This window comes from Herpailurus yagouaroundi, unplaced genomic scaffold (genome assembly GCF_014898765.1).
Source record: "Herpailurus yagouaroundi ecotype Mexico unplaced genomic scaffold, PumYag 180, whole genome shotgun sequence".
In the NCBI taxonomy this organism is placed as follows: Eukaryota; Metazoa; Chordata; class Mammalia; order Carnivora; family Felidae; genus Herpailurus; species Herpailurus yagouaroundi.
In genome coordinates this window covers 5958127-5978764 of record NW_024412411.1, presented here as the reverse complement: position 1 = coordinate 5978764, position 20638 = coordinate 5958127, and the positions used below count along the sequence as shown (strand labels likewise).

Below are 20638 nucleotides of genomic sequence, written 5' to 3'. Positions count from 1 at the left end.
TCTTCTAAGCTCCGTGTGCACCTTGCACTTTCTTCTATCAGGGCGGTTATTGCCACGGGACTTTCTCTCTGGAAGCAGACAGCAGACCACGGCCCCATCAGGCATGGAGGCCATTTCTGATCGCAGGGCTGGGCACTAAGGACAAACTAGTTAAAGACAGAGTTGGTCAGATGAGCCCTGGTGGCAGCAGGGCCGGAAGGCTGTGGATCCTGGCAGACAGCGGGGTAGAATGTGTGGGGCCCTCACTGTGTGGGCCACAGTGAGCAATGTTTCCTGAGGTCTCTGGATGCCCAGTGCGGGAGGTCCCAAGCCAGAAAGATGGACAGACTCCAGAAATAGCGTCTTCCAGATGAGTGGAGATTTGGGCCCAGGCCAGCGCATGAGCGGTGTGTGTTGACCCAGACCTCCTTTCTAGGCACGCAGCCAACATCTGGATGTACCTGCTGCACTCTGGTCTCTGCACATCTGCTTGTGTCGCTCCTTTCTCCCGAGGTGCCCCCTGTGATCTGCTCCTGGGCAAACCTCTCCTTCTTCAAGGCCTGGAAGGACTAAAGCTGTCTGCTCCTGACTCCCTTTGAGGAAAAGTGGCTGCACCGGTGTCTTTCATCTGCCCACCCAGGTCAAGTCTTTACCCCCATCCACCTCTTTGGGCTGCAGGGGGCTGGCCTGTATGCACAACGTCAGCAGGGTCTCTTACCCTCTAGATTCCTCCCTGTAGGATGCTGCAGTCTGGCTGTGCCCTTTCACCTTTCGAGGCAGCTAGCTGTCTTCTGGGCTCCAGAAAACTCTCTCCTCCCTCTTCTTTGGGCCTGGGGAGGCAACAGTTCTACCATTAGCCTCGAGTTACTGCAACACTCTTTATGGCACCCCTATCATCAGCTGTACAATAGGGACAATCTCCTTGCTGAGGCAAATAGGATGAGTTCACGGCCTCTGCTAGTGTCACTGTGGCTCAGATGAACATTAGTGGTAGCACGGGTTACAGTGCAGGTTGGAAGACCAGTCGGCACGTCAAGTGTCCTTGGCACTTGGCCCAGTGGCAACAATACTAGTCATAAAGACGGGGGAGACACCCGGTTTCTTCCTACAGCCCAAGAGAAAATACATGGGAAATAAATGAAAACTTACGATCACATAATTGAGAAGATGCATGAGCCACGGGAGGCTTCCATGAGAGCTTGAAGGAACGAGCCTCTTAGGTCCTGTGGCTACCAGAGAGATAGAACAGGACCAAACCCAAGTTCTGGTGGTAAAGGTTGCGGAGTGACAGCATCCCCAACCCAGGTGTCTTACATTGCACGTGGGGCACTAACAAGGAAGGAATGGCCACTGGGGAGACATGGTTGGGGCTGAGAATTTTTGACCTGCAAATTTCCCCAAACCTCCTTTGCCAGCCCCTCCCTCCATGTCAGAATGCACCCACTTCTCTGCACAAAAGCCTTTCGGAGGTCGAACCTAGAGGAGTCCTTCTGGAAGCTGATCCTTGCGCTCCTGAGAACACACCCTCATTGTTCTTCATGGCCCATAACTGGGGCTTAATCCCAGCATGGCATGGAGGAGAAATATAAAGCCTGTACCACAAGAAGATTGTCTATACAGTGAAATTCTTAGAAGACTTTGTCAAGGAGTGCCTGGGTGGCTCAGTCGGTTAAGCGTCCAACTTTGGCTCAGGTCATGATCTCACGGTTCATGAGTTTGAACTCCACATTGGGCTCTGCACTGACAGCTCAGAGCCTAGAGCCTGCTTCAGATTCTCTGTCTCTCTCTCTCTCTCTGCCCCTCCCCTGCTGTCTCTGTCCCTCTCTCTCTCAAAAATAGATAAATAAACATTATATAAAAAGAAGACTTTGTCAATCTATATTGGCAGGAACCTGTGGGAGTGGATTACAAGGACATTAGACCCAGGGAAAGAATTGTAAGGCTTGATGGGACCAAATTCACTGACAAATGCCCTAGCCTGGGATTTGGGGGTTCATTTTTTCATTTGATCACCTAGGAGTGGCTTTAGTTGTCTCTAGTTTGCCTAACTGAAATTTGAACACGATGATGATCTCACTGGATGAGGTGGAAACGCCAGAACTTCCTTAGAATTCTGTGTAGGAAAGAGTCTAAAGTCTCAGGAAAGTAAACATGTTGAAACAAATCTATTATACACAAGCTGCTCATACCCCTAGGAGAAGCTGGAGCACGCTCCGTTCACTAAAGAAAGTATGAGGAACTCACTCATGGCAGCAGGTGGTGGTGGCAGAGTGAACTCATATTCTTTTCTGTGAACAACTTCTATCCACTTAAGAAGCAGTTAATGACTTGCTCCTGGCCCTGGTAGAGATGGAAACAGACACATTACAGACACTCAGTGACTGTGCTACCAGAATTGACAAGTGAACTGGGTGTTATCTGATGCACTGAACCATAATATTGACATGCACAGAACCATTCCTTAATAAAATGGAGGTGGCAGATATGACCAAGCAGGTGGCTGAGGCTCCCATGGTACCTGCTCCTGTTTCTGCCACTTCTCCCTCAACCCACACCCATGACCTTATTGGGAATTCCTTATTACCAGTTAGTGGAGGAGGAAAAAGTGGGCCTCGTTCAAGGATGGATATCATGATACTCTGGCATTGGCCAGGAGTGGATGGAAGCTACATTGCAATCCCCAACCGAAGCTGGCTTTGAAATACAAGTGGTGAAGGGAAATCTCCCCAGTGGGCAGAACTTCAGAGGATCCCTCCGGTTGTCCATTTTGTGCAGAAGGAGAGATGGCCTGAGGTCTTAGTTCACTTTGACTCATGGGTAGTTGATAATGGGTCATCTGGATGGCCAAGGTCTTAGGCCATCCTAAGGATAGGAAAATTGGTGTCAATGAGGTATGTGGATGCATCTCTCCGAATAGTCACGGGATGTGAATGCCCCACCAGAGGGGTATCTAAGACAGAGGAAGTCTTCAACACTTAGGTGAACAAGATGAGCTGTGGCTATCAGTCAGCTGCTTTCCAGCCACCCCAAATGCTTGTTCAATGGGCCCACATCCATAATGTCCACAAGAACCAGAATGGAGGCCGCGTGTGGGTTCCATAACATGGACTTCCATGGTTCATCTGACTATTGCCACAGCTCAGTGCCCAGCCTGCCAACAGCAGAGGCCACACCAAATGCACAGACTGGCACCATTTCCTTGGGGGGAGGGATCAGCCAGCTACCTGTTATATCAGATCTCTCCCCTCACAGAGGAGGCAACCCTTTTTTCTACTCGCAGAGATAGGAATAGAACTATGCATAGATTTGCCTTCCTTGCCCAGTGCTTTTGCCAGAACTGTTATTCCTGGGTTTGCAGGAGTGCCTTTTATTACCATAGTGTGTTCTACAACAATGATCTGACTAGGGGCACATCTGACTGCAGAGGAGCTGCAGCAGGTGGCTCACTGGTTTGGCTTCATCTCCCATCATCCAGAAGCATCTGGCTTGATGGACCTGTGGACTGGTCTGCTGAAGATTCAGTTCTAGAACGAGATGGGAGACACTAGCTTGTACTCACAGGATGCAATATACGCTTTATACTAATGGCCAAGTGTGTGGTCTTCCTGTAGACAGAATGAGCAGGTTGGGAACCAAAAAATGAAGAGGAGTGGCCTCTCGCTGGAAGAGTGCTGCCACCTGTGCCCGATCTTGAACTTGGCAGTTTGGAGCTCCCTGTGTCTAGGAGAGGAACAGCTCCACCAGAGAATGCAGTAATTCATCTTAGGAATTGGAAGTTGAAACTGTCTCTTGACCATTTCGAGATCTTCATGACCCTGAATCAATAGGCAGAGAAGGAAGTCACACTATATAAGCCAAAGCGATGGGTCCCCATTGCTATGAGGAAATGCCATTGTTGCCTCACAATGGAGCAGGGAGGACTGTGACTGGCACCCAGGACATCAACAGAGGAGCCTTTCAGTCCTCCCTTGCCCAGAAATCCCGGTCAATAATCAACGGAGCAACCCAGTAAAGAGCAGACCACTGAGGACTCCAGATTTTTTAGGAATGAGGGTTTGGATCCCTATACCAGGTGGAGAAGCCCCACGTGAGGTACTGCAAGAGGATGAGGGGGACATAGTATAATGGCAAATGGAGGCAGCTCTGATTAGCACTGTATTTTTGTGTTTTATTTTATTATTTTTTTAGAGAGAAGGAGAGAGAGCATGCGTGCTCCTGCATGTGAGTGGGAGAGGGGCAGAGAGAAAGAGAAAGAATCTCAAGCAGGCTGCGCACCCAGCACGAGCCTGACGTGGGGCTCAATTTCGCAACACTGAGATCATGACCTGAGCTGAAATCAAGAGTCAGACGCTAAACAGATTGAGCCACCCAGGTGCCCCTGATTAAGCACTTTAGATGACCAATCAGCTATGGAGATGGGGACTGTAGCAGCCACGCGTTACGTAAATTGCTTCTTTTGTACCCACTTTCTTATATAAAGAACACTAGTAGTGACTAATGTTTTTTTTAAATGTTTATTTATTTTTAAGAGAGGAGAGAGAGAGAGAGCGAGCATGAGCAGGAGAGGGGCAGAGAGAGAGGGGAAGACAGAGAATCCCAAGCAGGCCCTGCACAATCATCACAGAGCCTAATGTGGGGCTCAAACTCATGCACCGTGAGATCATGACCTGAGCTGAAGTCAAGTGTTGGATGCTCAAAAACTGAGCCCCCCGGGAGCCCCATGACTAATGTGTTAGTCTCAAGTGGTTGCAAGGTGAATTGACAGTACCTTGTTAATATGGTAGCCGATGAGACTTTGCACGTCTTAGGGACAAGACTTCACTGGATGAAAGACAGGAGTGAATGCTGAGAGGCAAAGGGGTGGACTGTGCCACATACCTTCTCCTTGCCTGCCAGGTGATCTCTTCCCCTCGCCTACTCTGACCTGGGAGGCTGGCTTGCGTGGGAAACACCATCAAACCTCTATGCCTGCTGGCTTCTGCTTGGGTTTGACCAAGGAGAGACCTGGAGGATCAAGAAGAGTGAGATCAAGATATTTGTTTCCATTGCTGCTTCCATGCAGGATTGTCTTGGGTTGGCTGTATCCCTCAACCAAAAGTCATTGCCCCCATCAAGGCAGCCTTCTCTCATAACTTTACCCTTCCCAGGTCTGGTAACTGTGCCCTCCCTTCCCTTTGGGGCCAAGAATGGTAGCAGCTCTGCTGCTGCTAACCCCAGTTTATAGCACAAGCTCTACATCCTTCTGTTAATAATTCTTTGGTAAATAAATCCTCCCGGGATTATCCTAATTTGCATGTGCCTCTGCTTCTAGCTGAGATCCTGACTGCCATAATCTTCTTTCTTTAAACATCCCCCTTTCCTGTTTCAAGGGCACTGAACACTTTCTGTTTTGAATCATGTGATCTGTATCTGCATCTAGTCAGTGCTCGGTAATGGTGATGATAGTGATTATTATTAGTAATGTTCATCATTTACCGAATGCTTTAACACTCACTCATAGCTTCCTAGTGAGGTAGATATTATAATAGTATCACTGTTTATTGATAAGGAAATTGAAGCTCAGAGAAGCTAAGTGACTTGCTTAGGGTCACTCAGAGAGTATTATGGTTGAGGATTTTAACTGAAGTCTGTGGAGCTCAGAGTTCCCTCCTGGTTACTGTTGCCAGGACGGGTTTATCCACTCTGAGACAGGAACTGTTTGTTCCTTCCATCCAAATACTGTCCCCAGTGATTGTTTACGTCCCCACGTGTCTAAAAGTAAACCTTCGTTCTCTTGGAGCAAATCATCTTGTTGTCTTTGTTACATAGCAGATACCCCGCGTTGGAAAATCCTAGCAAGTCTGTATCTACCATCAGTCCTTTAGTATGAGAATGACCTTCATGTGACCTTCCTAAGAGATTTTAGACTACAGAACAAGGTCCTGCCTGGAGTATGGCAGGGAGTAAGAGGGAGATGATAGAAATTAGGGATGGAGTGTGGAGGGCAGGAAAGAAGATGGTTCTGGCTCTCCCCTTAGCAAAGTCATAAAGCAGATGATTACAATTTTCATAGGGAAGCTTGGGTTCTGGTTCTAGCCCTGACCCAGCTTGCTGCAGAATGAACTCTCCAAGGCTGTCAGTTTCTTTCACTATTATATGCCTAAGGTATAGTTCTAAGGTAGCCTTCACAGCTCCTACTTCCCAGTATTTGTGCCCTTGTATAACATCTCCCTGTGAATGTGACTGGACCCGTGACTTCCTTTGAACCAATAGAATATAGTAAAGAATACGGTATGGTGTTACTCTGTTGATTAAGTTGTATTAGATTATGTTATGTTTTCTAAGACTCTTGCTAGCAGACTCGTTACTGGCTTTGAAGCAGCAAGCTCTCATGAATCTGACAGCCAACAATCTGAATGATTTTGGAAGCAGATCCTTCCCTAGTTGAGCCTCCAGATGAGAACTCAGCCTTGACCAGTGTCCTGATTGTGGCCTGTGAGACCCTAACCTGGAGTCCTGCTAAGCTGCACCCACACCTATGACCCTCAGAAACTGAGATAATACACATGTGTTGTTTTAAGTCACTAAGTTTGTGGTAATTTATCATACAACATAAAAAACTAACACAATGCATGATTTTTCAAAACGCTGGTTATATTTTTAAAAATTATTATACTGGGGCGCCTGGGTGGCGCAGTCGGTTAAGCGTCCGACTTCAGCCAGGTCACGATCTCACGGTCCGTGAGTTCGAGCCCCGCGTCAGGCTCTGGGCTGATGGCTCGGAGCCTGGAGCCTGTTTCCGATTCTGTGTCTCCCTCTCTCTCTGCCCCTCCCCCATTCATGCTCTGTCTCTCTCTGTCCCAAAAAATAAATAAACGATGAAAAATTATTATACTGAATGCTAAAAATGATTTGGTGGAAGTTGTATACCTACATTGTTAATTGGTATGAACACTATTTTCTCTTATTATGAAAGTTCTTAAACACAAGCAAAAGTAGGAAGAAAAGTTACAATGAACCCAAGTACAACCATAGCCTAGATTCAAAAATTAAGATCTTTTCATATTTCATTCATCACTCGCCTTTTGTATAATAATTTCAAAATAGATCCCAGACATCATGTCATTTCCCTCTACATAATTCAAGTATGCAGAGTTGAAAACAAATGACAAATTTCTTTACATAACCGCCTTGCCATTATTTCACCTAAAAATCTTAAGAATAACCATGTATCAGCTAACGCTCAGGCAATATGCAAATGTCTCCAATTATCTAAAGAATATCTTGGCATTAATACATTACAATATGAAGCAATATGTAACGTACCTTAAAGGTGTTGTTATTCTTTGATCTAGTATGGCTATTCCTGAGAGTTTATCATAAAGAAAAAATTTCAAAGATGATAAAAGCATGATATCCATTAAAGAATTATTCATAATGGTGGGAAATTGCAAGCAACTCAGAGATATAGTATATAGATCAAGATACACCCTGGAAAACAGAGTCCTCATCAGTACTTTCAGTAGTGGGAAGTTGGAGTGGGAGAGTGATCACAAAGGTGTTGGGATATGAAGCAGTTCAGAGATTGGCAACAGCAGGAAGTCTCTTCCACCCCTGGTCGGGGAGGGACAAAAAGAAGAAGGAGGTGGTAGTACTTAAGCCCAGACATTGGAGCCACATCAGGAGGGGTGTTTGACGAGGCTAGGACCAGAGAGGAGACACAGCTATCACTGGGACACCTTCCACATGTGGGCGGGGGGGGGGGGGGGGGGGGGGGGTGTCTCCTGGCTTCTATTTTTCTCCTTGCCTCCAGTCTCCTGTCAGGGTCTCCTATTGGCTAAATCCATCCAGAAAACAGTGGCAAGGAATGCTGGGAATGAAGTTTTCAGGATCAGCCCTCCTTGGGACAGAGGTCCCTCCCTAGTCTCCCAATAAGGAGCCCAGTCAGGTTTGGGAAGGTCAGGGAATGGAGCTGAGAGAGCAAACAGGCATAAGTCTGGCACAAAAACAAAGGCCCTAAAATCTGTCAAGGACAAGATTAAGGCTAAAAATATCCCCCAAAAAAGGGGCACCTGGGTGGCTCAATCGGTTAAACGTCTGACTTCAGCTCACGTCATGATCTGGCAGTTCATGAGCTTGAGCCCTGCGTCAGGCTCTGTCCTGACAGCTCAGAGCCTGGAGCCTGTTTCAGATTCTGTGTCTCCCTCTCTCTCTCTGCCCCTCCCTTGCCCATGCTCTGCCTCTCTCTCTCAAAAATAAATAAACATAAAACAAAACAAAACAAAATAAAAATATCCAAAAAAAGATAATTACTAACTTGTGACACATCCACCAGGTGTGTTCCTTGACCATTGAAATTATAAACATGAAGATTGTGCAGCAGTATAGAAAATACTTATACTGAATTATAATACATTATTACCCCCCTTTACCTTTCTTTTTTTATATCACCTATCACTTTCTAAAATAAAAAATAAACCTAATTATTTATTATGTTTCTTTTTGGTTGAATCTCTGCCCATGCTAGAAAGTTCGCTCTTGAAGGGGAAAGCAATTTTGCTTTTTTGGTTTGTTGACGTGTCTTAAGTGGGCAGTGCCTTTATTCATGTTAGCATGAATAAAGTGATGTGAAGAAAGCAAAATGCAACACGCACTTTGCAAGGTTGTTGCAAGGGTTAAATTAGTTGAGATATATAGTTACTAGCACATAGTAAATACTTACTGTACTTAGTAACGGTTAATTTCACCCAGGTTGGAGAAAGCAGACGGAGAAGGAAGAGCTGACTATCCAGGGGACTGTGGTATCTATCTCCACAAAAGGCTTCATCCCAAAAAGGAAGATAGAAAAACCACCATTAGAATCCCAAAGAATCATTGTGGCGCGATGAGCAGAAATAGTTGGCCTTGCCACTTACTAGCTCTGTGCCCTTGGTCAGATTACCTAACCTCTCTGGGTAGTGTACTTTCCTTATCGATAAAATTGGAATATCAATAATACTGGATTTTCAGTAATGCTGGTTTCTTTAGTGTTTGCCCATCCTTCCTCCAGGGAGAACAAGCCTGGCCTGGAGCTGTCCGGAGTGCTGAAGACATCCTCCCTCCCTCAGCTCCTTTCTCCTTCCTTCTCTCCTTCCTTTCCCTGCTTGGCTCCCCAGAGCCCTACCATCTGAACAGATCGAATTTTCCAAGTGAACAGATCGAATTTTCCAAGTGGCTTCTTCACGCCCCTGTTGGGGACAGGAAGGGAATGAGCCATATATGAAGCACTCCCTGGGCAGGAGTCCCAGGAAGCTGACAGGCAGCAGGAGTGTTAACTGTAAGGGCTGTGGTGGGAATGAGGAATCTCCAGGCTAGAGTCTTCTTGGAGGGCTTGACATCTGAGGACACTGGTGCAGCAACCTTAGGACCTGCAAAGAGGCAGTGAGTCAGCCCCAATGAGACATCATGGCAGGTGGGTCATCGGGGAGCTTGTCCTGAACGAAGGCAAGAAATTGGGTTGGGAGGTCAGCAGGATGACCTTTGGCTACAGGAGCTGAAGAAGTCCCAGTTCTAACAGAAATCCTCCACTCTCCTTCCTTAGGTTCCTATTACCATTTTAATTTTGCTCATTTGTCTGTTAACGTAACCACAGGCATCTTCATCTTTTTGGGTTAGGATACTATGAGTTGACTAATTCCATGAGCCTGGCTCTATGAGTCAAGCACCCTGTGCCTAATCATCGGCATCCATCTCCTAGAGCTTAAAAATACAAACGGTTTGGGGCGCCTGGGTGGCTCGGTCGGTTAAGCGTCTGACTTCGGCTCAGGTCATGATCTCACTGGCTGTGAGTTCGAGCCCCGCGTCGGGCTCTGTGCTGACAGCTCAGAGCCTGGAGCCTGTTTCAGATTCTGTGTCTCCCTCTCTCTCTGTCCCTCCCCTGTTCATGCTCTGTCTCTCTCTGTCTCAAAAATAAATAAACGTTTTAAAAAAAAATACAAACGGTTTCCCCCAGGATGGGGTTGAATTAACCCACAGTGCCGGCACTGTTCACACGCTCCTGGGGGAAGGGCTGGGAGAGGGGACGTGGCCAGCTTCAGAGACAAACACCACCCATTTCCTGATTTTTACTGACAGAACATCAGAGCTGACAGATCTTTGGAGACCTGCGCAGCTAAACTAAGCCTTCCCTGTACAGATGGGAAAACCAGGGCAGAGAAAGGGGTGTGGACCCTGTTCCACAAGTCAGCAGGAGAGCTGGAGCTAAAAGCAGCTCTGCCAGAGTCTTCCTTAAGTCCCTGTATGCCATCAGGGACACTGAGTGTGGCCAGCAGGACTGCAGGGGCTGGGGACCCTGCTGCTGCTTTGTGGGACTGAAGGAAGTCCATATGCCTTTCTGTACCTCAGTTTCCCCATCTGTACACAGGGGAGTTGGTTTAGATGTTCCATCTTCAAGGATCCTTCAGCTGTGGTGGTCTAGGTGTTTGATAAAAGGGTGATTTTTGTCTTTGGCTGGGAGGTAGGAAGCCAAGCTCCAGTCCCAACTCAGCCCTAACTTTTGGTGAGAACTCAGACACATTGCTGTTTCCCCCAGAGTCAGTGTGCTTCTCTGAAAAAGAGGGTAAAAGCTCTCTTCTTGGGGCCTCTGGGAAGACAAGGCAAAGCAGTGGATCACAGGTGATTTGGACAGCACAAATGAGGGGGAGAGGTGCACGTACGCTTATGTTTCCAACCAGAAATGATCAGCTCTCTGTGAGCCCAGAACAAGCCCAGCTGTTCAGAGAGGTTCATCCTGAGCCCTGAGGAAGCAAAGAGACCACTTGGCACATCATGGCAGAAGCGGAGGGAGGGCACAGAGCGCTCCTCAGAGGCCGGCAGGAGAGGGCACCCCCCCCGAGTCGCCGAGCCCTGAGCTGGGAGAACCGTAGCATCACAGGCCTGAAGGGCTCAGCTTGGCCCGCCCTGCAAAAACTGGCTACTGTTACAGATAGGGAGACTGAGGCCTCAAGGGCAGTGGGGGCTGAAACTCAGGCCTCCACCTCCCTGTCTAGCGCTTTCTACACCACAGTACACCCGCCGCTCTTCCGAGATCCCAAGATGGTGATGATGGTGACTGCGATGGCGCTGGGGATGAGAACTATTCCACATAGTAAGTACTGTACCTACTTACTTCCGCTTGGCCAGTACCGCTTACTACTTCCTTACCTGCTTGGCACAGTGATATCCTCACCGTAGAGACGTTATGCATTTAGCCCTTGCCACAACTCTGCCAGATACCTATCATCATCTCCATTTTACAGACAAGAAAACAGAAGCTCAGAGAAGTTAAACGTCTCACCCAGAGTCAGGGACAAATGAGGGATAAAAATCAGGGTTTATTCTTCTGTGTAATTCCAAGGACCTTATTATTCCTCTGAACCAGACATAATTTCTAATGTGCTTCCCTGCACAGACCACGGCTGTTGGCATTGAGAGGGCACCCCCTTACTCTCCTGACATAGACTTGCTTTTTGAAAAAAAATTTGTTAAATGTTTTATTCATTTTTGAGAGAGAGAGAGATAAAGTGAGATCAGGGGAGGGCAGAGAAAGAGAGACAAAGAATCCAAAGCAGGTCCCCGGCTCCAGGCTTTGAGCAGTCAGCACAGAGCTGGACGTAGGGCTCGAACTCATGAACGGTGAGATCATGACCTGAGCCGAAGTCAGACACTTAACTGACTGAGCCACCCAGGCAAGAACTCTCCTGACAAGCACTTCTTCTCTTGGCTGGAACCTACCTTCTTACCAGCCTGGCATTTTATTTTTTTCTTTCTTTCTTTTTTAACTTTTTTCTTTTTGAGAGAGAGAGAGAGAGAGAGAGAGAGAAACAGAGGATCCAAAGTGGGCTCCACACTAACAGGGTGATAGCAGAGAGCCGGATGCCGGGCTTGAACCCACAAACCACGAGATCATAACATGAGCCTAAGTTGGATGCTCAACCGACTGAGCCACCCAGGCACCCCCCAGCCTGGCATTTTCTTGAGGGTAAGATGAGATCTTATGCCTTCCTGTGGCCCCCAGAGTGCAAGGCTGCCGGCTGCATGAAGGAGGTGGAAGGACTGGCTGGGTGCCCGGATGGGGAACGGACCATGTCAAGGCTGTGGGCAGAGACTGAGCCGGGGTGGCAGGACTGCAGGGTGGACGTCAAAGTCCTGGGACAGAAGGGCAGAGTGGGGGGTCCTCTAGTCCAAATGTCCTGGTCAAGGAGGTCCTGTGTGGGGTGGAGGATGAGTTGGAGAGACCTGTCCTCATCCTGTCTCTCTGCCAACCCCATTCCCAGTCTCCCTTAGTTTCCTCATCTGAACAGTGGAGAGAGAACAGGCCAGAGGGGATCCGAGACGGGACTGTGTCTGCGCTCACCATACCCAGGCCTTGCTTGTGCCATAGGGCCCTGGAGTCCAGTGGAGTCAAGTGCCAGGGGATGAGGCTGGGCTTGAGGGTAAGGGGCAGGGAAGGCTCACAGCGGCCCTGAGCACCGGTCCACCTAGGATGATGAGTGCAGGAAACAACAGTAACAGTAGGTTGAAAGAAGCGGGATTTATTGAACACCTAAGGAAGGACCAGGGACTGCGCTGAGTGCTGCACGTTATGGCACACAACCATCATGGCCACTCCATAAAGTAGGCTTTGTTTTCCGCATTCTCACAGAAGAGGGAAATGGGGCTCAGAAACCTCAGAGACTGGGCTAGGCCCACGAGGATGGAAAGCAGCGAGCCAGGTCTCGCCAGCTCGGACTCTGGAGCCCACGCCGAATGACTGGGCTTCTGCCCAGGCTGTGAGTCAGTCTTGGGGAGGATGTTAGACCCCAAAGCTGGGAGTCTTCGGACATGATGGGTCTCAATCCCTCGTTTTATCAATGAGGAGGCTGAGGTTCTGGGGGAAGGTACTGTGTGCCTCAAAGTCATACAGAAAGTAGTGGCAGAAAATGCTAGAAAGCAAACTTTGTTTTTGTCCCCTTTTCCCAGGACTACGGGAGGGATTGTCCCCTGAAGGTTGGTATCGGATGCTGCCACATGGGAAGACGTGCCTGTCCTGCCAGGGCCCGTGGGGGTCCACTCTCAGTCATCCAAGGACAGCCTTTTTCCCACCGCTTCTGTCTGTGGTGCTTTGGGGTGCCATCGGGGCTGGCTTTCTCCCTGATCCGGCCCTCGGGTCAGGGACCTTCACCTTGGGGGTGCTGGGTCCTTGGGACTGTGACCCCATCTTTGCCAGGGCCCTCCCCAGTGTAGCAGCCCAGCTGGCTGTGGACCGAGCCAACCAGGACTCCTCACTGGTGCTGGGCTCGAGGCTGGCTTCCGTGGTCCTTGCCACGGGCTGTGACACCCCTCATGCTCTGGCCACATTCCTGGCCCACAAGAATACCGTGGCTGCCTTTGTGGGCCCTGTCAATCCCGGTTACTGTCAAGCGGCAGCCCTGCTGGCCCAAGGCTGGGGCAAGACCCTCTTCTCCTGGGCTTGCGGAGCTCCAGAAGGAGGAGGTGAGCTGGTGGCCACCTTGCCTTCGGCTGCCCACGTGCTGCTGTCTATCATGAGACACTTTGGCTGGGCTCGCGTGGCCATCGTGTCCTCCCACCAGGATATCTGGGTGGCCACAGCCCGGCAGGTGGCCGTGACCCTGAGGACGCATGGGCTGCCTGTGGGGCTGGTGACCTCTCTAGGACCTGGGGAGCAGGGGGCCAAGGAGGTCCTGGAGCAGCTCTGCCGCGTGGACGGCCTGAAAAGTAAGTGTCCACGGGTGCCTTCCTCGTGTGGGCAGCATGGGCTTCATATGGCTGCTGGTGGGGTTTCCTCAGCATCAGACAGTGGGCTGAGCTCTGGACAACGGCCCTGCATTTCATCTCACAGCAGCCCCCAGAGCCAGTCCCGTTGAGGTCTGAGCTTCACAGCTCAGTGAATGTAGGTAACTTGCCCAAGTCACACAGCTGGCAGGCAGGGCAGTCGGATTTTGAGCTCTGATTCAAGTGTTGGTTGTGGAGTGGGAGTCAAAGGGCTTTCTTGCCTCATGTCTGGTGTATTGAAGGAAACGAAAGCGTAGGGGTACTTGAGCCCGGGAAGGTAGTTAGAGTCAGAATCACTTTTTTTTTCCCCGATTAATTGCTTCTTGCATTTATGGAGCCCTGCTGTGCTGAGTGCTGGGACACACAAGTGAACCGGACAGATCAGGTGGTGGGTCTCCAGGGGCTGACTTGGTAACGGAGAGACAGCTATATAAGTAATAAGAGACAGGTGGTTACGACAGAGAGCTCAAGGCCATCAGAGGGAACAGAGGCCTGGAGAATGAGAGGAAGTACAAGGCTGGGGCCCTGGGGATCAGAGGAGGCTTCTTGGAGGAGGTGACATTTGCCTGTCTTGAAGGAAGTAGTTAGCTAAGGTGAGGCATGGTGGGTAGACTGTAGAGGAGAGGTAGCACCTGAAAAACAGAAGGGATTTTTTTTTTTTTTTAAGAGAGCACAAGCTTGGGAGAAGAGCAGAGAGAGAGAGAGAGAGAGAGAGAGAGAGAGAGAGAGAATCTTAAGCAGGCTCCACACTCAGCATGGGCTCGATCCCACAACCCTGGGATCATGACCTGAGCTGAAATCAAGAGTTGGACACTCAACCCACGGAGCCGCTCAGGCGCCCCCGGAGGGACCTTAAAGTTAATCTAGACTGGGATGATTTCAAAGTATGGGTTGTGATCAACAAACCAGTTTAGTGAATCAAGACTAACATTACAAAAGAAGGAAAGAAGAAAGAAAGAAAGAAAGAAAGAAAGAAAGAAAGAAAGAAAGAAAGAAAGAAAACAGGAGAGAAAGAGAAGAATGAAACAGAATAGATAAAATAGAATGGAATAAAAGTGGTGAATGCGAGAATGCATTGCAGGTAGCAGGGGAAAGTGTTGTTCTGTGAAACTCGCAACCACCATGTTTCTCATTTGAGGGAACCGAAGCCAGTGCCCCCCTGGGGGAGGGCGGGGTGGGCGGACCCCCAAGCTGATGTGGCTGCTGGTTAGGGAGTCAGCCCCAAGTAGGGAGTGAGACCCGGCCCAGGTTAGCCTGCTGCCCATTAGGACAAGTAGCCCACTTCCCTGAGCCCCAGTTCTCCAGCAGGTGAAATGGGGATAGTTGAAACCCACCTCACAGGGTCACAAGGAGCAGATATTTGTGGCTGAGTGCTTTGTAAACACTTCCTTCAGCCAAGAGTCACTGGGCACTGCTCTGTGCCTGACCCTGGCTGGGCTCTGGGGAGGGGGTGGGGAGGAAGCACCCAGGTCCCGGCAGTGAGGAGCTCCGGTCTGGTAGGAGCTGCTTTGCTTAGGGGTGGGGAGGGCTTCATGGAGGAGGTGATACCAGGGCAGGGCCTGAGCATGAGAAGTTGATTGCAGGCGGCGATGAGGAGGAAGGGGTTCCAGGCAGAGGAACCAGCTAGGGCAGAGGAATGGAGGTAACATGTTAATGGGATTAGAAGGATCGGCTCAGTTCTGCATGACTGGAGCATGGTGGCAGTGGGTGGGGGACGCGTCATCAGACTCCTCCAACCCTTTTGCTGGATATTGAGTTCCAACCACATTGGTGGCTTTCAGGAGCCAGGGGGGCAGAGTGGTTCAGGGCATATTCTCTGGAGTCAGATTGCCAGAGTCTCACTCCTGACCCCACCTCCTGCCAGCTGTGTGCCCCCAGGCAACTCACTAAACCTCTCTGTGCTAGAGTTTCCCCATCGGTGACATGAGGCTAATGACCCCTCTCCATCACAGGGTTGTGAGGACGAGCACTACTGCAGATAAGGGGCGTAGAACAGTGCCCAGCACACAGCGAGCGCGGCTTGCCATCAGTGTGGGTTTTTCCCAGTCCACGGCTTCCTCCCAGGCTGTGGGGATCGGCTTTCCCTTGTGCAGGGAAAATGCAGAATGGACCCCCCCACTTACAAAACAAATGGGTCTTTTGGTTAGCGTCCAGAATAACCCCCGGGTGGAAGAGATGGGAAAAAGGAAGCTCGGGTCCCATTTACCCCCAGTTGTAGCGAGTGAGTCTCCGGCCCCCCCCCCCCCCCCCATTATACTGGGGCAGGGAGCAGCTGGCTTGTGGCCCGTGGCCCATACAGCATGGCCCTCCAAGCTCAGCAGAGATCAGGGCTCCAGGCTCTGACTTCCACACGACCGGGGTCCTCGGGCCCCAGCAAGGGGACTCTCAGCTTTCCCTGGTGGCTCTGTTTTCCCGGATTTCCTAGAGAAAGGGATTGCAGGGGGGAATCTAGACCACAGCCAGAGTAAGTGGTAGCCCTTTGTTGACTGAGGCGGTCCCCCTGGTGAGGGACCCAAGTGGAGAAGAGAGGAAGGACCCTTATCTTGGGCAAGGGCTCTCTTCTGTCCTGGGTGCCTGGGGATGGAATTGGCTGCTTATCGCCAAGGGCCTCTTTCTTTCGCCAAGGCAAAGAGGAATCTATTCATGGTAGGGGCGTGGACCTGAGAGTTTCGAGCAGCTCTCCAGGGCCACAGACTCTGGGCTTCAGGGGAGGCCTGCAAAGGTAAGCACGCCTCTCCTACCCCCAGTGGTGGTGCTCTGCATGCATTCGGCGCTCCTGGGGGGCCTGGAGCAGACGGCCCTGCTGAGCCGAGCGTGGGCCCAGGGCCTGGCAGATGGGAGGCTGGTCTTCCTGCCCTACGATACCCTGCTCTTTGCCTTGCCCTACCGCAACCGCTCCTACGCAGCCCTTGGCGACCGCGGGCCCCTGCAGGAGGTCTATGACGCAGTGCTCACCGTCAGCCTGGAGTCCGGCCCTGTGGACGAGGCCTTGGAAGCTGCCAGGGCCATTGGAGAGGTGGCTGCCCACCTGGAGCCAGAGCAGGTAGGTCGATACAGGCCCTCGCAGGGCCCGGAGCCCTGGGTCGTGGGCAGGTGTGCGTGCATTCTAGGCCTTCCCGGCCCGGGCCCGCTACCCACCTGGCCGACCAGTCCCGCCTCCTGGTGGGCACGTGACCTGTCCCTTATTTGACAGTGTCTCTGCCTCTCCCTCGGTACACTGTCTCCAGCTCTCTCTCTCTCTCTCTCTCGTGTGTTACTCTTGGCCTGCTTTGTCAATTCACCTTCTCCTGTGACTTTTTGCCTCCTATTTTTCTGTCTCCAGCTTAGTGCCTGTGATTCTCATCTCTGGCCCAGACTCTCTCCCTCCCCTTCCTCTGCGTCTGTCTAACAAAGTGTGCAGATCAGTAGGAGAGATGCCCGGGGCGTGGGGGAATGGGAAGGTTTTCTGGAGTCACTGCTGTGAATCTGAGGAGTGTTAGCGGTGGGGGGGTGGCTGCCAGCTCAGTTTGGGCGGAGAGGACTCGGCTGCTCGGGTCCCTGTTGGGACGTCTGTTTCTTGGTGACAAGAAGACAATAGTGTCTGCATGCGATGACAGGAATGCAGATGCGGATGAAGGGCCTTGCAACCGGTCGTTCGTCTGACAAATGTGACTTGAGTCCCTCTCACGTGCCATGGGGCCAGGCGTCAGGGACACAGTGATGGGTAAGACAGACCTGGCCTTCAGGGAGCTTCCATTATGTTAGGGCAAGACAGGTAATACCCAAGCAACCATACGGCCAAATCCAAATTGTGGCGATGTCGCCAAGAAAACTTAACAGGATAAAGTGACAGAGAGCAGCTGGGATAAAGTAGTGGGTGACGGGAGCTAAGATAGGCAGGGAAGCCCACTGTGGGGAGATGGCACGTGAGCTGCATCCGGAGCAGGAAGGAGGCAGCCAGGTGCAGGTCTGGGTGAAGAGTGACCAGGTAGAGGAAAGGTCAGGGGCAAGGGGCGAGAGGCAGAGTGAACTTCGGAGGCTAGAGGAACAGGCAGAGGGCGTGGAGAGACTGGACTGTCATGACAGGTGGGGACAGGGGTCCAAGATAAGCTTGGGGCCAGACCATGTGAGGCATTTTATGCCAGGGCAAAAGGAGTCTCAGCTCATGATCATAAGTGAAATGGGAAGCTATCAGCAGGTTTTAAGTAAGAAATAATTTGATTCATCTTCTTACAAAATATCGTTTTGGCTGCCTGAAGGTTCTGAAGAGACCCAGGTGAAGCAAGGAGGCCTTTAGGGGGCTCCTCTGCAGGCCAGGTGAGCAGTGAGGGGCTCAGATCCAGATGGCAGGAGTAGAGGGGTGAGGGGGTCAATTGAGTTGGGAATAGATTCTGAAATAAAACCAAAAAGATTCAACGACGAACTGGAAGACAGAAAGAGAGGCGTCAGGAATCAAACCTAGATTCGAGAAGCCAGGCAGGTGGTAGCTCCATTTCCTAAGGTTCAGGAGGAGTGGGGTTAGTGTAGGAGAACCAGACGGAACCTTGAAGAACCAGGAGTTCTGTTTTGGACATGTCAGGCAGGTTTGACATGCCTGTGAGACGTCAGAGTTGGCGGTGGCCACGGAGACTGTGATTCCACTGAGTGGGGACTGAGGTCATGGCGGGACCAGAGAGAGGGCTGTGTTGGGGGCGGGGTGGGGGTGATAATCCATACAACTGCTGCTGGCAGGGCTCAGAGATGTCTGGGAGCCTGTGCCACGGGGTTATGGGTTTGAGAGACCTTCTCTTCCACAGGTGTCCCCGCTCTTTGGGACCATCTATGATGCTGTTGTCCTGCTGGCCCATGCCCTGAACCGCTCTGAGAGCCATGGGGCAGGACTCTCGGGGGCCCACTTGGGAGACCATACAGGGGCTCTGAATGTGGCTGGCTTTAGCCAGAGGATCCGGACGGATGAGAAGGGCAGGAGATTGGCTCAGTACGTCATCTTGGACACAGATGGTCAGGGAAGCCAGCTGGTCCCCACCCACATTCTGGACACAGGCACGTGGCAAGTGCAGCCCCTGGACAGGGCCATACACTTTCCAGGAGGGGCCCCTCCAGCACGTGACTCCAGCTGCTGGTTTGACCCCAATATGCTATGCATGAGAGGTAATTCATCATCCCTCCATCCATTCATCTATCCATCCATCCAATCACCCAATGCGTTTTCCTCTTCCTGGAGAGCTCCCCACCTTGCCTGGTTAAATCTTACCTGTCTTACCAATCAGGGCTGCCCCTCCACCCCGGCCACCATGATCCCCACAGCCCCCGAGCGAATTGCTTCATGTTCATAAGGGTGTGTGTCCCGTGCTGGGAAGAATCAGTGCCATCTGTTCCCCAGACTAGAAGGTAGCCCATGAGAAGAAGCCTTCACCCAATTGTTTCTCTGCCCCTTTTTCCACAAATATTGCTGGAGGACCTCCCACGTGTCGGGCACTATGCTCAGCCCCAGGGATATAGGAGTGAATGAAATGATGTCCCTGCCCTCATTGAGTTGATGTACTCGAAGCCCAACCCCAGGGCCTGCTTTCCAGGGGCTTCTGCCTGGTGACCGAGACAGGGACAGCTGAAAACAATACAAGACAGTGTGATCAGAGCCTTGAAGGGGGCAGCCAGGGGCTGATGGAGCTCAGAGGAGATCCTTCTCCGTCAGCCCTGGCTCACAGATTTCACCATCTAACAGGTTTTTAATTAACTCATTCAACAAATCAATCAGCAAACATTTATTGAGCATCCACTGTGTCCCATGCTCAGTGCCGAGAACTGGGGATACAATGGCAGATAAGACTCGTGGTCACTGCCGGCACGTGGGATGGAGCTCCCTGGGTAAAGGGGGATGGGGTAAGGGCAGGTGCTCTGAGAGGGGGCTCTGAGAGGGGACACTACGGGGTTGTGGGAGCCTGAGCAGCAACCTCAGGATGTATCTTCTCTCGGGGATCTAAAAGTGACAGTTCACACTCTGGCCTGTGTTGTCATGATTATCACCGATACAACTGATCACCACCATGGATTGAGAGACCAGACAGCGGGGGCTTTGGGGCAAATGTACTTAGGGCTGCAGTTCAGTGCTGCCCCTGACTAGGTGTGTGACCTTGAGCAAGTTGCATACCCTCTCTGGGTCTCCATTTCTCATGTAGAAATAGGAACAAAGACCTGACACCTTCAACTGCTTGTCCTTGCGTGAGGTGGGGGTGGGGCAGACCTCAGGAGCAGGGCTTGTACTTCCAAGGAGATGGGAAGGGGCTGCGTGGTCACGTGCTCTCAGTGAGAAGCACTCCTCAAGTGGCACCTAGGAGCGCTGGGACCGGCTGGAGTTGTCCTGTCCAGGGCTGGCTTCTCTCCTCCCTGGGCCTCAGGGTCTTGTCAGCAAGAGAATGTGCCGTGTTCCTTGTTTCCTCTGATTGTTTGTGTCTTGGAATGTCAGCCTTAGAGAGCCATTCATTCACATCTCCTTTCAGCCTAAGCTTTATTCCTTGACTCCCTTTGGCAGCAAGATCCGTCGCAAGGGTGTGGGTGCCAACTGGATTAAATGTCCCTTCCCCTCTTCTCTGGAGTCCTCCTCGCTGACTCTCTCCACTACTCTCTTAACACGAGCAGTCCTATCAAGGCCCCCAGTAGCCTCCATGTGCTGAGGCCCAGAGCCAGCTGCTAGTCTCGGCCTTGCTCAGCCAAGGGAGCCGAACTCCCACCCTCCCTGCTGCTTGCTCCATCCCTCTCCAGGGCCCCCTCACTCGTCACCTTCTCAGTCACCTTTTCTGTTCTATAGAGTTCTAACCTATTAACACCACTCCTGTGGGCTTGGTGCTTTGAGCCGTTTTCTCTCAGCACTTACTCCCACAGTGTCTTATCCATTCTCGTGGCCCCCAGA

General features: G+C 51.0%; 1 protein-coding gene and 1 long non-coding RNA gene across 2 annotated transcripts in view; one reads left to right on the top strand and one right to left on the bottom strand.

The window, feature by feature from the left end:
- Positions 1 to 703: 703 nt before the first annotated feature.
- LOC121039523 (uncharacterized) lies at positions 704 to 8760 on the bottom strand. Its single transcript, XR_005794819.1, has 3 exons — positions 8681 to 8760; positions 2224 to 2319; positions 704 to 809 (listed from the first exon to the last, which is right to left on the bottom strand). It is a non-coding gene; the product is annotated as an uncharacterized LOC121039523 (long non-coding RNA).
- A 4082-nt stretch (positions 8761 to 12842) lies between these two features.
- The window catches only part of LOC121039318 (guanylate cyclase D-like), a 34799-nt gene continuing 27003 nt past the window's right edge, over positions 12843 to 20638 (top strand). The window contains exons 1-3 of the mRNA XM_040489427.1: positions 12843 to 13692; positions 16497 to 16792; positions 18525 to 18879. Coding sequence (XP_040345361.1) covers positions 12897 to 13692; positions 16497 to 16792; positions 18525 to 18879 — 1447 coding nt within the window. The 5' untranslated portion in view covers positions 12843 to 12896. The remainder of the gene's footprint in view (positions 13693 to 16496; positions 16793 to 18524; positions 18880 to 20638) is intronic.